At 33.4% G+C, this 18205-nt stretch overlaps 1 protein-coding gene across 2 annotated transcripts in view; it reads right to left on the bottom strand.

Moving 5' to 3' along the window:
- The window catches only part of LOC140437166 (protein I'm not dead yet-like), a 156315-nt gene that overhangs the window by 54552 nt on the left and 83558 nt on the right, over positions 1–18205 (bottom strand). The window contains exon 1 of one of the 2 annotated variants that reach the window (XM_072526511.1): positions 16771–17034. The exons of the other annotated variant lie outside the window; for it this stretch is intronic. Coding sequence (XP_072382612.1) covers positions 16771–16792 — 22 coding nt within the window. The 5' untranslated portion in view covers positions 16793–17034. Of the gene's footprint in view, positions 1–16770; positions 17035–18205 lie in introns of those variants that run through there. 2 annotated transcript variants of the gene reach the window in all.

Genomic DNA, 18205 nt, shown 5'->3' with positions numbered 1-18205 from the left:
GGGGACTATAAGAAAATATACGCCAGAGCTTCCAGCCCAAATTGCGAATAAAGAAGTTCATAGTTCGTCTTTTACTTCACACAAGATACCACTGTTGTTAACTATGTTCCTAAAAAGAATAAAAATGTTATTCTTATGATCATTTTGCATCATGATAAGGCTATTAGTGACAGAAATGACAAAAAGCCCCAAATTATTTTAGATAACTCCAGTAAGAGAGCAGTGGATACTCTAGATCAGTTTGTTGGTACATATATATGTAGGAGGAAGACAAATCGCTGGCCTATGATTGTTTTTTATAACATGCTTGACATTTCTGCCTACAACGCGTTCGTTTTATGGACATCAATAAATCCCCAATAGAACACCAACAAACTTACAAAACGGCGAATTTTTCTTGAGGAATTGGGAAAAACACTGGTAAAACCACTTATCCTTTCCAGGAAAAATTTACCAAGAACTAAAGACTCACAACAACTGGTAAAAAGAACACGAACAGAAGCGAGTAGAGAAGATGGAATTTCTAGTGAACCGTCTATGGACAATCCAACTCCGCCTGCTAAACCAGCACGCTGTAAATTTTGCTCTAAAAACGATAACAAGACTAATATCTTATGTTGTATATGTCACAAACATATTTGTAAAACCCATTCATTTTATTACTGTCCCAGTTGTAAACTAAATTAAATTTTGTAGGTATTTGTTCTTAGGCTTTTCTGGGAAAGAAAAAGATGCCTTTTATTTTTGTTAATAATTTTTATTTTACATTAGCAACATAATTTTTGTTTAATTAACTATAATTTTTTGGTAATAAAGTCTTGTTTAGCCCCATTAGCTTATTTTATTTCGATTAAGGACCGTAAACCATAGTAGGGTCATATTGACCCGAACAGTACATTTGCATAGCTGACTCAAACGGTACAGCAGGGTTAAAACTGAAAAAAAAAAACGAAAAGTTGCTATTTTCAAAGCTCACAAACACAACTAAAAAATATTATTTTTGATTTCAACATGGATCTAAATTCAAGTTCAAACCTTGTTCTATCATTTTTTTATGAATATTTTGGGCTTATTTAATTTTAAAACATTACTTTTTTAACGTTAATGAACCGCTTATGACAGGACAGACGCTCGGGCTGCACCGTGTATAAGACAGTGAAACAAGATCTATGGCACAAATTTTTGCTGGTTTGAATTCTGATTGTACAAATAAGCGCCCGCCCTGCCATGCATGCATTGCATATAAGTACCCATGTCATAAATATCAAAACAATAGAAAAATGACTTATGAGTGAGATACATCTATGTTAATCAGTTCATACTAATCCAGTACATGTTTCTACTCCTTAACTTGTACAATTGAATGTATCTTATAATAAATTTAAAACGATTACGATTTTGCGCCGTTTACGACTTAACCCCACTCCACCATATTATATAATAATAATATTTCTAAATAAAATAGAAATTGCTGGGCCAACGATATGTAGTGGTCCTGTTTTAGCGTACGGATTTTAAAAATATTTTTTTTTTTTTAGTAATTAGTACCATGTTGGTTCTACTTCTATATAAATACATATGACTGTTAATTTTAGCTTCAACATCCTTGCTGTACTATTAATTCTATATTTGATAGAATACACTAAAATCTAAACGAAAATGAAGAACAATAATAAACAAGACTTAAACAGCTTAATAAAATACCTTATTAAACGATCTTGATTAAAATAATCTTTGTGGGATTATATTATTTAAATATTTAAAGTAGTAATTAAACAAAATTGTTAACTGTTGATAAGTGCAAGTGAATTAAATTTTATTTTGCATAACAATACACCTTTAATGTAAATATCAACAGTTTAAAGACAAAATCGTGACATTCTATGTGTATGCTTAATAAAAATTACTAAGGCTTGAATAAAACACATAATTTATTGTTTATGGGTGATTTTGTACTTATAACACAGAAGTTTATCAACAATGTGTAAATAATTATGATTATTATCCACAAGCATGAAGTTTACATTTTAACAATATACTGCTTATCTAATAGCCATTTTATGTGAGTAGAATGGTATACTTTGTCAACGAATTTTATTTTGTTTTATTATTAAAAAATTTTCCATTGCGGTATATACACACCCGCATACACATACATATCACACACATCTGAAAAGCCATTCAATGCCGATACCTACATGACCTCAGCGCCTAAAGAAGATCGTTACTATGCTGTTCCATCACAACAACTTTTATCATCCAATCGAAGAGTGCGAGGCTAAAAAAATCCCCTCTATTACGGAAGATCAACTGATGGAGGCATCTAATAGATTAGGAAATAAGCTCCGGGCTTAGATGGAATCCCTGGCAATGTTTCTGAAGGTGTACAATACATTTCTTAAGGAGGGTACTTTTTAGCACATATGGAAGTATCAAAGATTGCTGTTTCTTCCAAAACGGAAGAAACCACCAGAGGAACTATCATCTTATCGTCCGCTCTGTATGCTGGATACAGCTGGCAAGATATTAGAGCGAATAGTCCATCAAAGAATCGAAGCTGCAGTTAAACCGCTGCTCAACAGCAATCAGTATGGTTTTTCAAAAAGAACACTCAACACTAGATGCGATTAATTTTGTCGTTAACACAGCTAAGGCGGCAGTCGTAAGGAGCACATGAAAGAGGGGTACGAGGAAGTACTATCTGGCGGCCACATTGGACATTAAATGTGCTTTCAACTTTGCTAACTGGAATTGCATTATGCAACTTTAACAAAAATGAGGAGGGTACTATCTAAAAATGATTGTGACTAGCTACTTCACTGATTGACATTTGAAGTATGACATAAAGTCTGACTTAATGAAATATAAAATCACTGGAGGAATGCTAAGCACTCTCTTGTGGAATATTACGTATATGGTTTCTAAGGCTAAAATTACCAAGGGATGCTAGGCTCGTAACATAAGCCGGTGATGTGGTCCGTGATGATGGTCGTAAAGCACTTTAAAGAAATAAATATCACGTTCTACATCATCTTCAAAAGAATCTACTAGTGGATGAACACAGTTAATTTAAAAATAAATACACTTAATTTAAAACTTGAGGCAGTGCATAATAATAGTCGGAAATAGGTGGAAACCGTAACACTGAGCATTGGAGAACAAGAAATCATACCACTACCATTCCTTCGGTACTGGGAATGCTGATTGATACCAGACTCAGTTTCAAGCAGCAAGTGAAGCATGTAACTGCTAAAGCGTCAGTAGTAAGAGCAGCCTTGTCAAGGCTAATGCCGAGTGTAGGTGACCCAAATTAAAACAGGAGGACGTTATTGTTGTCAGTAGTAAATTTGGGCTGACACTGGAATCCAGGAATCACAGGAGAAGGTCTCATCAGTATATCGTCTGAGCGCTTTAAGAGTTACCAGCGCATTTCCTACAGTATCTGAGGACGCAATATACGTCAAAGCCGGGATGCTATACACTAAAGTACTAGCTAAAGAAAGGAAGACCAGACAAAGAGAGTCAACTACAACTACATTGTGTCTATACTAGGCAAAACAGCATGCGTCGATCTCAATTAAAGTGGGATTCCGCAACAACGGGCAAGTGGACGCATTGTCTTATACCACAGGTGTGACATATATGTGGTATAGTATGTGAAATAACAAACATTGTGAAGACTTTCAAGGAATGAAACACTCAAAAACACTAGAGAACTGTAACCATATCACATTTAAAGACATATAAAGATTGCAATAGTTTAAATAAAAATAACTACTTATTTTAAATTTTACGTTTATATGGTATTAAGCTTCAAGTAATTATAATGAAAATTACATTTTGAAATTGTTATTTGACATTTTGATTTCCACTCCTGAGTCGCTATTAAAAAAATATTATTTTTAAATAGTGAATTGCTAATTATAACCATAGGAATATAACACAAGATAGACTGACTGCTACAATAGAGTCCCGTTCCCCCAGGAAACAGGAACAAAACACGCAAAGCAGTCCCTGCATCTCTGTCTAATGGCCACATGACCTTATCACTGGTTATTTAGGTCACTTAGTCGATAAACCTGGCAAATTAGAAAGAGATGCAGGGACCAATTCGCGCCAGTTTTATCTGTCGCACTGGGAGAACGGGCTGGTATTTCAACGATCAGTCTATCTTGTATTATATGTCTATGATTATAACCAATAGTTGTTTGGCGGTCATGTTTTCTAGATTGACGGGTGACTTACTTGGCCTCGATCCTGTAGGCAAATAGCCATTCTATTTTAAGGTGAACACTAACAGGACATTGTCAACTGTGGATCTAAAGAGAACGTTAACACGAGTTACAGTACAATGACCGCTACCATCCAGTAAGTTCCACCACGTGGATTCCAACACGGGGCTACCGCTTGAACATTCTGGACTAAATTGCGACGTATTGAACAGCAAGATCAGCAATTAATAAATTATAAAAACACCATGTTAAAATCAATATTTTCAGTCTGATTAATTAAAAGTCTGATTTAAAATATAGTCTGATTTAAATTATTATTGTTGTTACTAAAATCTTTGTAAGTCGAAATAAAAGTTTTAATTGTGAAGTTCAGTTTTTAAAAAAGTGTTTTTCCCAAGAACATTCATAATTGGCGCAGAGTCAGTACGGAAGTGGAAGAGTCTTTATAGATCCTCGTCACTTTTAAGTGTTTGTCCACTGTTCCAAGAACCAGCCCCAGGGAAACCGTCTGCAGAGTTCACCCGAGGGAATTAGAGAATTAGAATTTAGAAGAAGCCTTCAGGAGCAAAGGAATGCACATCGGCATCGTCTTTATCCTGTAAGCGATTTTATTATTACTTAGAATTAAGAAGATTAGATTTTGAAAGAATTTTTAATAAATCAGACTCCTCTGAGTCCTTAGATTGAATCAGAGCTAAATTAGAAGATAAATAAAACAAAGATTTGAATAGATTAACACAAAGATTAAAGTAAATTAAAAATATCTCCTCTAAGTCCTTAGATTGACTTTAGAGTCAGATTTAGACAAAATTGAATAGCTTAATAAATACTATATATTAATAAACATAGAGATTAATAGATACAAAATAAGTAGATTAAGATTTATATATTTATATATTGATTATTGAAAATTACTATACCGATTTGACTATTGACTATTAATTATATTGAAAATTTTTAAAATATGGCAGTTCCACAATTTGACGTTAAAAATTTATGCATTCTTCCAAATTTTGACGGAAATCCAAATGAATTACATGAATTTATTAAAGTTTCTACAATACTTCTAAACCATTATTATGACAGACTTAATGCAGCTAGTATACAAAACAAATTTTTGCTTCATGGTATTATCAGTAAATTAACAGGTAGAGCCAAAGAAGTTATATCTGTATATGGATGCGAAACTTGGGATGAAATAAAAAACGCATTAATTCAAAATTTTGGAGACCAGAGAGACGAAAATTCGCTTACAAGGGATCTAGTAAATTTAAGACAAGGCTCAACAGAATCTATTATGCATTTTTACGAAAAAATCATGGGACTTTTAAGCTGTATTAATAATTACCTAGAATTACATACCATAAATGCCGATATTAAAAGGAGCAAACAAGAATTTTTCCGTCAACAAGCTCTTACAACATTCTTAGCAGGCCTACGAGAACCAATGGGCTCTGTTATCAGAGCAATGAGACCAGGAAGTTTAGCCACGGCAATACAGTACGTACAGGAAGAAAATAATGTTCGATATCTTCAAAAAAATCAAATAAGTCAACCTTCAACATCAGGAAGAAGTGAAAATTATCAAGAACGCCGACCTCAGAGACAGCAGATGCCTGTACAGATCCAAAAACCATTGTACCAACAGACAAATTTTGCACCTCCACGATGGCAGCAATCAATGAGACAATTCTATCCGCAGAATCAATTTCAGCAACCACATCGGCAACAAAACTTCGATCAATTTAGACAAAATTCAAACCCTCCAGCATTCAGGACCCAGAACCAGTCAAATGTATGGGCACCCAAACCTGGACAGTCAAAACAGTCTAGACCAACACCTATGAGTGGAATATCAGAAACCACAACCAGAGGCCGTCCAAATTTTACACCAAATTACCGAGCACAGCCAAAATTCACCGTAGAAGAACTTTACAATATACAATGCCACGGAGATGAGCAAGAAGAGAATGCCAACTACAATGATTACTACGAACCTGAATACGACAATTTTCTACAAGATACATACGAAAATCAACCAACCGAATACGAAGAAAACGTAAATTTTCGAGAGGACCCACCAGAAGCAATCGGAACGTAATTGAACTTCATTCATTTCCCGACAAGAAGGAGCTACCCTACATCGAAATCTCTAAGCCTTCTTTACGACTTTTAATCGATACAGGATCCACAAAGTCATTTCTTAACCCAGAAATAGCTTCTTCATATTTTCCAAGTTACATAAAACATGAACCCTTTGTCGTCACATCAATTTTTCAAAACTATTCCCAAAAATATTGTGCCGAAATTCCATCATTTTCAGAATTTAATTCTGACAGCAAAATGAAATTTTACCTCTTTAAGTTTCACAAAACTTTCGATGGTCTTATTGGCCTCGACAATCTAAAACTCTTCGAAGCCCAATTAAACTTCCCTAAATCGCTTCTAGTTACAAAAGATTCTACAATCCCCATTAAATATTACGAAACAAATAAAACACAATTTTATTCCATTCATTTGGAAGCAAATTCTATTAGCCAAGTGAAAATTCCTGTCAAAGAAGAAAAAGGAACCATCATTATTCCTACCCAAAAAGTACAAGGCGTTGTAGTACGAGAAGCCCTTACTAACGCCGAGAACCACCTTGCCTGGACCGAAATTGCCAACTTCACGTCAGACCCCATTCATCTTTCTCTTATGGAACCACTCGAAAGCAATCAAATAGACATCCAAGATTTCCATATATATTCCATGGAAACAACCTCCGGACCAGACTACAGACAAGATATCGACGACTTAATTAAAACCGAACATCTTAACGAAGAAGAAGAGGAACAAGTTCGCCACCTATGCCGAAAATTCTCCGATATATTTCACCAACCAGACACTCCTCTCAGCTTTACTAACGAAGTTAAACACCACATCAGAACCAAGGATGAGGAGCCTGTATATACGAAATCATACCGGTATCCGTATGTGCACAAGGAAGAAGTAAAGAAACAAATCTCTTCAATGTTAGAGCAAGGGATCATTCGACCAAGTCAATCGCCATGGTCCTCGCCTATTTGGGTCGTGGCAAAGAAACCAGATTCATCCGGTAAAATAAAGTGGAGAATAGTGGTAGATTATAGAAAGGTCAACGAGAAGACAATTGACGACCGATACAGAATTCCTCACATTAGCGATATTTTGGACAAATTGGGAAGATGTCAATATTTTACGACCCTCGACTTAGCAAGCGGATTTCACCAAATCGAGATGGCTGAAGAAGACATTCCCAAAACAGCATTTAATGTGGAAAATGGACACTATGAATATTTAAGAATGCCATTTGGACTTAAGAACGCTCCGTCCACGTTCCAACGTATGATGGACAACGTATTGAAGGGACTTCAAGGAGAAATATGCCTCGTCTATATGGACGACGTAATAGTATATTCAACATCACTACAGGAACACATAGTAAATCTCACAAAAGTATTTCAACGACTAAGAGAAGCCCGACTAAAAATCCAAGTCGACAAATGCGAATTCTTAAAAAAGCAAGTTAATTTTCTAGGACACGTAGTCACACAAGAAGGCATAAAACCGAACCCAGCGAAAATTGAAGCAATAGAAAAATATCCAATACCGAAAACAGCGAAAGAAATAAGAGCATTTCTTGGACTACTGGGATATTACAGGAAGTTTATTCGAGACTTCGCAAAAATCACAAAACCTCTAACAAGATGCTTAAAAAAGGATGCAAAGATCGAACATACACCCGAATTCGTAGAATGCTTTGAAACGTGCAGGAAATTATTAATGAATGAGCCATTATTGCAATATCCAGATTTTTCCAAACCGTTTAACCTCACAACAGATGCCAGTAACTTCGCTATCGGTGCAGTACTTTCCCAAGGACCAGTTGGCAGTGATAAACCAATTGCCTTTGCTTCCAGGACACTAAATGAAACCGAAACCAAGTACTCTACAATAGAAAAGGAAATGTTAGCAATGGTGTGGGCAACTAAGTATTTTCGACCTTACCTATTTGGAAGAAAATTTAAAATACTTTCAGACCACCGTCCTTTGCAATATCTATTCTCCCTAAAGGAACCCAACTCCAAACTAGTACGTTGGAGATTAAAATTAGAAGAATTTGACTACGAAGTAATTTACAAAAAAGGCAAAGCTAATACAAATGCGGACGCACTCTCTCGAATCGAAATACACACAAAGGAAACTAAGGACATCGATTCACAAATTAAGGAAGTCTTTGATGATTTAGTAGACATGGAAGACGATGGATGGTCAACGACTAATAATCCAGATGCAGATCGAATAATCGACGAGATTGTAGAAGAAAAAGCAACAGAATTAATTCCAGAAAACATCCCAGAAGATACTGTTGAAAACGAAGATCAAAACATGGACGAAGACGGAAATGAAACAATACATACAGCAGTAGAAAACCCAATTCTTGGTATACCTATTTCGGAAAAACCACTTAACTTCTACAATAACCAAATTATAGTTAAAATCGTCAACTACAATCCACGACCTCCAGCAATTATACAAACCTTTCCGAATAAAAGACGTTATCATATCCAGCTGTCGAAAGATCAGTTAAAAGCTGATACCATAAAAATTTTTAAGGAACACCTCAACCCGAAAAAGAAATATGCAATTTTATTTGAAGCAGAAGAAGAAATTTTTGCAGAAATTTGCGAAATTATCAGGAAAACTTTTAAAAACAACGCATATGACTTAGTAAAGTGCAATCTTTTATTAGAAGATGTTAACCTAGAAGAACAACAAAAAGAGATTATAAAAAACTATCATGAAGGAAAAACGAACCATAGAGGAATAGCTGAAACAGAAAGTCAAATAAGGAAACGATATTACTGGCCTAATATGAAGAAGGACATAGAAGATATCATAAACTTTTGCGATATATGTCAAGAAAATAAATACGACAGACTTCCTCCCAAACCAAAATTTATGGTTACACCAACTCCCACTAAACCACTGGAAATAGTTCACATTGATTTATTCCAGGCTGATGGACAGAAGTTTCTAACCATAATAGACGCATTTTCGAAGTATGGGCAAGCCTACCCAATAAATGGAGGAAATGCAATCAATGTACTCAACGCCCTATTGATTTTTATAACACATCATGGACTCCCAACAATGATAGTAGCCGATAATGGTACGGAATTTAAAAATGGAGTAATACAAGAATTTGTGGACTCTCATAAAATCTCAATCCACTATACAACACCAGAGAATCCGCAATCCAACGGGATGATTGAGAGATTTCATTCTACGTTAATCGAACATCTTCGAATCCTAAGGAACGCCAAAGCAAAGCTCTCGATTAAAGAACAAATGCTATACGCTATAATTGGGTACAATAATTCCATACATTCAGCAACGAAGTTAAGACCCATCGACATATTAAACGGACATATCGACGCAAAAGATCCCTTTGACGTTGACATACAGAAAGTAATACTGAACAATTATATCCAAAATCATAGAGAGATAACAAAGGAATTATACAAGGAAGTAAACCAGCAAATACAAGAGAATAAAAATAAAGTCATTGAAAATAGAAATAAATCGAGACAAGACCCTATTACGTATAAACCAAGCACAAAAATCTATACACGAAAAACAGTTACCAGAAATAAATTACTTCCGCGATATTCCGCAAAACATATAAAAAGAAATAACGAAGTGACTGTAAAAACATCAAAAACTACAGTTCACAAGAAAAACATAAAACATCAACCTAAATCAAAAACTAATTCTAAACCGTCCGCACAGGATCACCCTGACGATGAGAGAAGAAGAGAAGATCAAGGACCTGAAATACAACCCAGGATTAATTCCCCTCAACCTGGGACAAGCAAAGATTCATATTAGTACACACGATTTCATATACTTTTTCAAACTACTACCAATAAAAGAAGAATTTGACAGAATTGAAACCAGTACGACGCAAAGACCACAGCAGTTCAAAATGGACTTAGCCATTACCTTTTTCGTGTAAATTGATTGAAAATGAAAATTTATCCTTCATTTTCTTGTCCTATCTTATTAATCTTAACTTATCCGTCCAAACTTATCTCATCAATCTTCCGCCCAGATACAAATTCAAAACCCCAATCCAGAGTTACATAAATTTAAGGACAACCATCCCAGAGCAACCGCTAATGCTTCCCAAAATAAGGACCATAGATATTCAAACAGCGATTAAATTCAAATCATTAAGGATTTGAATCATCAATTCTCTAAGGAAGATGAACATCTAGAGACAATTAATCCGAAATTATGGAACCATAGCCATAACCATTTTTGGATGACTCCTTTATATATCTTTATTACAATAATCTGCCTCTATATATGTTACAGGTATAAAACAAATAACAAAAAAACCTAGCGACGAAACTCCAGAAGAGGCCAACTCAACAGTTCTGTTCGTCCCTCACAAAACTTCTTCAGGGGATGGAGTAGTTACAGTACAATGACCGCTACCATCCAGTAAGTTCCACCACGTGGATTCCAACACGGGGCTACCGCTTGAACATTCTGGACTAAATTGCGACGTATTGAACAGCAAGATCAGCAATTAATAAATTATAAAAACACCATGTTAAAATCAATATTTTCAGTCTGATTAATTAAAAGTCTGATTTAAAATATAGTCTGATTTAAATTATTATTGTTGTTACTAAAATCTTTGTAAGTCGAAATAAAAGTTTTAATTGTGAAGTTCAGTTTTTAAAAAAGTGTTTTTCCCAAGAACATTCATAATTCACGTCTGGTGACAAAAGGCAAGAAGACAAGAAAATAAGGACACAATTGGTGGATCTTATAATTTGCAGTGGAGCATTCCAATATACCTTTTACATATGTGTATCTACATATCCCTGTAATTCTTGTGATTGTAAAATTGTAAAACTTGTATTTTTAAGTTGTATTATAAATATCAGCACCTAAGTAAAAATAGTGAATTGAATTCTTACAGAACATGCACCAAGAGAAAACCAAAATTCGCATAAAATCACAAATTAAGAAGAGAGCCAAAAAAATAAATCAACTATAAAATATTACTTAATGGGCCATATCTGGCATATAAACGAAAAATAGGCAGTAAAATTTAGAATTATGTGAAACTTATTGAATTACAAAAAAAAATAATATACTCGGTCCGCTATTCCCAGTCCGAACTGTGTAGTGAATTTAGTAATTATTGTTTTGCGAAGTTAGTTACTTTTTGACAGACTAAAAGTGGCTGGAAATTACTATACAACCAAGCACACGTACTCATAGCCAATATTAACAGTAAACAAACTAAATAGTAAATAAAATAGAACTTTGCGAATTACCGACAATCAATATTTATTTATCTGCACCATATAATAAATAGTTATGTTAAATTATAACAACTAAAATATATTTTTTAAATATATACTACCCAAAATTTGATGGGTTTAGTATACACTTCCACTATTTAGAATAATTCTTCGTTTTTTAAAGAAAGAAATCTGCAATAGTAGGATACTTGAGCTTTTAATACGGAGAAGTAGGACTTGTTGTGTTGTAGGTTTCCGACAATGAATCTGTCAAAATATGCCCGAGCTAAGCGAATGGAGTTTTATATACTTAGTTTATAGGCATCGAAAATAATTATTGTAGGTATTCTGACCAAAATTACTGTCTGCTGTAACTTTGGACATTGCCTGCCACCTGCGACCTAGTTCTTCACAAAAAAAATCGAAAATAAGCGGATATGTGTGTATGAAAAATATATTGCAGACATTATTTTTAATAATCTGTAAGTATTCTACTTTATACACCAACTAGCTTGAAATTATAAATAATGAATTAAGTAGAATTCTTACATTGGAAATTATGTATTGTCACTTTCACTCACAAATCAAAAACCGTTTTCAAAATATACATTTTGAAAACGGTTAGTGTTTAGTTAGTTAAAAGTGTCATAAAAATGTCAATAAAGTATTTCCAATTGTATCATTTGGTTCCTATATTCATTAAATGAATAAAATACCACAAGGAAATAGCTTAAAAACTATGAAAGGTTAAACAAATGTTCTGATTCTTTTTAAATTACTGACATTAATCAAAAACAGGATCAATGAAGGTAAATCTGGAAACAGCATTGACTACTTGAAGTTGCCCACTTTTTGGCAAAATATATCCAGGGAGAGATTTATTTTCAATCCAGAGATTCTGCATAAGTCCTTCTAAGGAAACCTAAGAAGGTCAAAATACGTATAAGCGGATGGCAGTGGCCCTGCATTGAAATTAAATCTCAAACGTTTTTCTGCCTTATTTATTTACTCCTGTTCGGAGTATTAGAAACTAATTTACAAAGGATATTTGCCGTGGTGGACGACAGGTCGCGGAATGCAAATTGTAGATTTCCCTTGTCGATAAATTCATCAATATATCTGCTTTATATATTGTAAAAAGCACAGTAGACAAATATTTGATTTAGATTCGCCAAGTAAGAAATCTTCGGAATTCAACCAATTTGACAAACATTCTGTTTAGTACAATTTTTTTAATATTGACCATTCTGTAATGAAACTTTAACATTTAACTTTCAACTTCTAACTCTAACTTTCTCAAGTAGATCATTCTATGTATTATTAACTGTATTAAAAAGACGTTTTGTTAACTACTTCCTAAACCTAAATTTGACAATGATTGAGTCATCATCATCATCAACCTGTATGCGTCCACTGCTGGACATATGACTTCCTCAGCTCTTTCCATCTGTCTCTGTCTTGTGCGGCTTGCATCCAGTTATTGCTAACACGCTTCAGGTCGTCAGTTCATTTAGTTGATGGGCGTTCTCTGCTCCGTATTGCTTCTAGCCTTGGTCTCCACTTTAAAATACGTTTTGTCCATCGGTTGTCTGATAATCTGGCGACGTGTCCTGTCCAATTCCATTTTAACGACGCGATTTTTTCGATAGCGTCTGTTGTTTTTGTTCTACGACGTATTTTTTTGTTTGGGATTCGGTCTCTCAGAGAGACACCCAACATCTGGCGCTCCATAGTCATCTGAGTCACGCGAATCTTATTAACCACCTTTTTTGTAAGTGTTATTGTTTCCGCTCCATAAGTAAGTACAGGTAACACACATTGGTCAAAGATTTTTTTTGGGGCATAGGGGTAGATTCGATTTAAACACATAGTTTACTTTACCAAACGCTGCCCAGGCTAATCATATGCGACGTGGGAGCTCACATGTCTGGTTATCTCTTTCCAACCGAATTTTATGTCCTAGGTACTTATACGATGTAGTCTGTACAATACTCCTTCCATCAACAGCAATATTTTGGTTTCGTCATTATTTGCTTCTTGCTTATCTTTAGTCCGACCTCCAAGGAAGCGTGATATAATTTTTTAAACATTATTATTGCATCATCCATACGATCGGCTATAAGGACGATGTCTTCTGCAAATCTCAAATGACTGAGCTTCTCTTCATTTATGTTTTTACCATGCTCGTTCAGATGTGCCTTCTTATTATTCAGGTATTTAGCTTTAAATATGTATATTATGACGTTGATCCAGATCCAGATTTCAGTTCTCACCAATAAATAGACTTACATTTTTGAAAATTCTAGTACACCGTGCATATCTAAATATTTATTATATAAACACGTTTTTTGAGACGGTGATAAAGATTTTAACTGATATATTTGGTCACTGATCACGGTTATCGAAGTTAGCAAGGAACGGTAGCTACCGAAGGTTTCCACATCAGGGTGATTAAACCACTGGTAGTGAAATCACGTCTCAGTACTACTATGTTCCATCCTTAAAAAATAAGAGATGCTTATATGCTAGACACAATACTGGCAATCACAATAAAAGATAAACTGAATGAGAAGATGAATGGGAGAGTCGGATAGTATTAAGTGGCTTCAGAAAGGCTAATGCAACCAACCAAAAAGTTAATAGGATAAGAAGGGGATCTTGTTTGATTTTAAAAAAGCATATAATAGACTCAAAAGGTGTAAGTTATATTATGCGTTAAAATATCTAGACATTAGAAAAGTCATAGATATGGCCAGAATAACATTAAAAATGAAGATGATAAATATAGTGAAAATAAGAGAAAAATTATCAAATAGGTTTCGAGTTATAGATTGAATTTGACAACGAAATCTGTTATCAATTGTATGATTCAACTTCATTTTAGAAAGAAGAAGATAATAAAAAAATCCTTAGATGTCTTAGGAAGAAAAATTATATGCAAGTAATCCCCAAAATATGAATACATTGACTGTGAAGTTACGACTATAAGACAAGTTGTGACAAGTATCGGAAGAAGAAGTACTCAGAAAAATATTTGGTGCAAAAGTACAAACGAAAAACTTAAAGAGTTATACAAAAAAATATTATAACCAAGGTAGTGAAAACCGACTGAACATATTGGCTAGGACATGTGATAGAAAAATTGGAGAAAAAAGGAAAGAGGGTGGCAAGGGATACGAGGAGAGGGGTGATGAAATAGAAATAGACATAAAACAGTTAAACGTTGATAACTGAAAGAAAAAATAAAAGAAAACTGTTGACCAAGTTCACGAATTAAATTATAAGATCTATAATTCTAACAATAGGAAAAGTCAAAGTACATGATACTCGGAAATACAAAGCAAGAAGAAGAGGTGCAGTTTACTTTCATATCTAATGAATCAGGGCAATATAATTTCGAGAGAGTGGTCCATTTTACTTCTATCTGGGGGTTATTATAGAAGAGAAAGGTTATGAAAACTAAATATGTATGTGAATATCTGGGGGTTATTATAGAAGAGAAAGTTGATGAAAACTAAATATGTATGTGAAAAACAAAGTTAGGGATATATAAAACAGTAATAAAGGTCACAGTGGCATATTGTGAAGTAAGAACAATGAAAAAAGTAAATACAAAGAAACTGGAAAGATGGGAAAGGAAAATGCTCAGAGCTAATATATGGAGGCAAAAAGACGGTAGAAGGTTGGGTGCGACTAACAAACAGGGGGATAGAGAAACTGTATAACGAACCAAGCATCAGTCTCTTCATAAAAGCACAGAGTGTGAGATGAATGGGGCACTTAATAAGAATAGAAAAAAGAGAACGCAAAAGATGATTCTAAAACCAGGCCTAATTACGAAAAGAAGAAAACGACAAACAAAGATGGTTTGATAGCGTACATTAAAATCTCAGAAAAGAGGAAATTGATGGTTGGAAAGAAAGAACAACAAACAGGGATAATTGGAGAAGAATAGTAAGCCAATTTAGTAAGCAAGAAGCATGATTGGACAAAAAATCAAAACAGTTAATACAAGTTTTGTAATATGTAAATATTATAATAATATGTATTACTTGTATTTTATCCTTAGGCCTTCGAGGCATATTGAATAAATGAATAAATATTTCTTACAATGATAATATTAATGAGAAGAAGAAAATAATGAAAGGAAATAATGAACCAAAACTTTATCAATACTTTAAAAAACATTCGTAAAATGTGAAATTTTTAAATTAAACCAAATAGTTTTTATTCATAATTTCATATTAATATAAGAAGAAATTATAAGATCGGTAATTTTTTTAGAGATATATGGCCTTATGAGAGAAAAAATCCAACGCGTGCCCATTAAGATAGATAAATAAAGCTTACTGAATAAACAGTCGAAAAAATAAACATGTCAAGAAATTTAGGAATTGGTAATGAATGCAAAGGTGACCATTATGTTTTTGTATAAATAAGAGAAAATAAATTACATCAATTAAACTGCTTATACTTTGCGACAAAAAATGAGAAGATTATTATTAAAATATACTAATATTACTTAATACTAATTATCCCGTACCATAATCATTAATAACTATTCTCATATTGTAAATTTAAATAGGAAGTAAAAAACAGCACAACAGTTATGGCAAAAAGTTAAGCTGGATTCTTTCTGTAAGGAAGAATGCAGTTGCAGACAACATACAACTTAAGAGCAAAAAAATTAAATCGAAAATAAAAAGAGATATTTCCGAAAAATGTATTCTTAAATGAATACTGAAATCCAATTAAAAAAAAAAAAAAGCGAGAAAGAGAAATATTCAAATGAGTATTACGTACAATTTAGTTATAAAACTTTCGTGAGTAAACACTATCTCTATCACTGACAATTTCAAATCTCTTTAAAAGTTAAAAAATAGCGAAAGAGGAAAGAAAAAATATGTTTCGGAACGCGAAATTTTCAAATTAAACTGTACTCTTAAAATGGCCAAAATAGCCATTATTACATTATTTCAATAAAACTAGGAAAAACGTCCACAAAATTTTTAAAATGTTTTTCTTTCTGTAAGACTTAAACAAAATAATTTTAAGTTCAAACATCACTTAAAATATCTCTTTCAAAAACATTGTGATTAAATCGTAAATTTCAATCTCAGTTGTAACTGCCAGGAAGGAATTAATTTTCAAATAATAAATTCTAAATTGATAAATAAAAAGACGACACTTACTATTCAATTTCCACACTGCCATTGTTAAAAAAATCACAGCAAATAATTCGTAGAATCACAACAAGCGTCTATTCAACCGTACTTAAAACGCTTTAAACTTTTACTCGCTTACTTCCACCAAAACCACAAATAATGTTCAGTAGCTGCTTTTCCGATAACTCTGAAAAATTGTCCACAACAGCTGATTTTCTGCCTGACCAAACTTTCGAATTTCCTTCTCGAGAACCATGCGCATTGTCACTTAAAGATTGATTTACGGAGCGAGGTACTTGCATTTATATAGGAGGTGACCGCTGCTGATAGCGGGTACCACTTATCACAAGCTTATTTTCTCTAGGCCTTCACTGGCCAGGGGTCAATTTTACTTCTAAAGAGAGTTAAAAGAATTTTTAAAAGCTTCCGAGATTCAATAAATCGACGTTCACATGTTTGTAAACGATGTTATCTTCTGTAAACTTCGCAAATTATGCATACCATGTTAAGAATTATTGAAAATTTCATTGTTTTTCCAAATATTTTATAGTTATTTGTAATGCTATCTCAAAATTTGTATTCCAAATTTATTTATAAATCGTTATCTTCAAAGTTCTAATATTACAGTATTTTAAACTTTAAAATACTATATTTACAGAATATTTTTACATGAATAAACCTCAATTAATTGGACTGAAAATAAGTTTTTTGTACTATTTTGATATTGGGATTGTTTAAAAAAAATCTTTTTTTTTACATTTTCTTAAAAGACATTTTTTTACCCATTTTTCAATGCAGTTCTATTTTTGGCTTTCGTCTTTAATTTTTCAGTAGTTTTGCCTTTATTCCTTCTCATTTCTTCGATCTGTCCATCTATCCATTTCCTTCTGAGTCTTTCCCTGCTCTTTTTCCTTCTTCTTTTCAAATTTAATATTTGAAGGGTTTTTAGTGGAGTTATTAATAATTCTTTGGGGTTTCATTCTATTAATATATCCAAATCAGAACATTTGCTTCTGTTTAATATACTCAGAAATAGGTTTCTGCTTGGTTTGTTGATTTTTAATTCATGTTTTTCTTAATTAAGTAGTTTTCTCTTGTGTGTGTTATTATTGGCACTATTATGGAATTGTAAATTTTTCTCTTGACTTCCATTTTGTACGTTGTTATTAGTTTTTAAATTGTTCCACTTCAGTTAATCTCCGTGTTGTTTTAATCTTCTGTTTGATTACCTATCATCGTTTTTGTTTTATTTATATTTACCTTCATTTTCCTTTTTAGTATTTCTTTTTTAGTTTTATCATTTTATTTTTATAGTATCCAATCATTGTATTTGGGTTTTCTTCTTTTGCTTTGAGGTTTTATATAATTCTGTCCATTATTATAACAACAATGGCAACAAGAAGCACAGAACCGTGAAGAGTGGCGAAAAATGGGAGAGACCTATGTCCAGCAGTGGACAGAA

The sequence above is a fragment of the Diabrotica undecimpunctata genome, chromosome 3 (assembly GCF_040954645.1).
Source record: "Diabrotica undecimpunctata isolate CICGRU chromosome 3, icDiaUnde3, whole genome shotgun sequence".
NCBI lineage: Eukaryota > Metazoa > Arthropoda > Insecta > Coleoptera > Chrysomelidae > Diabrotica > Diabrotica undecimpunctata.
The sequence above is the reverse complement of the archived record's forward strand: the minus strand, read 5'-3'. Positions and strand labels throughout refer to the sequence as shown.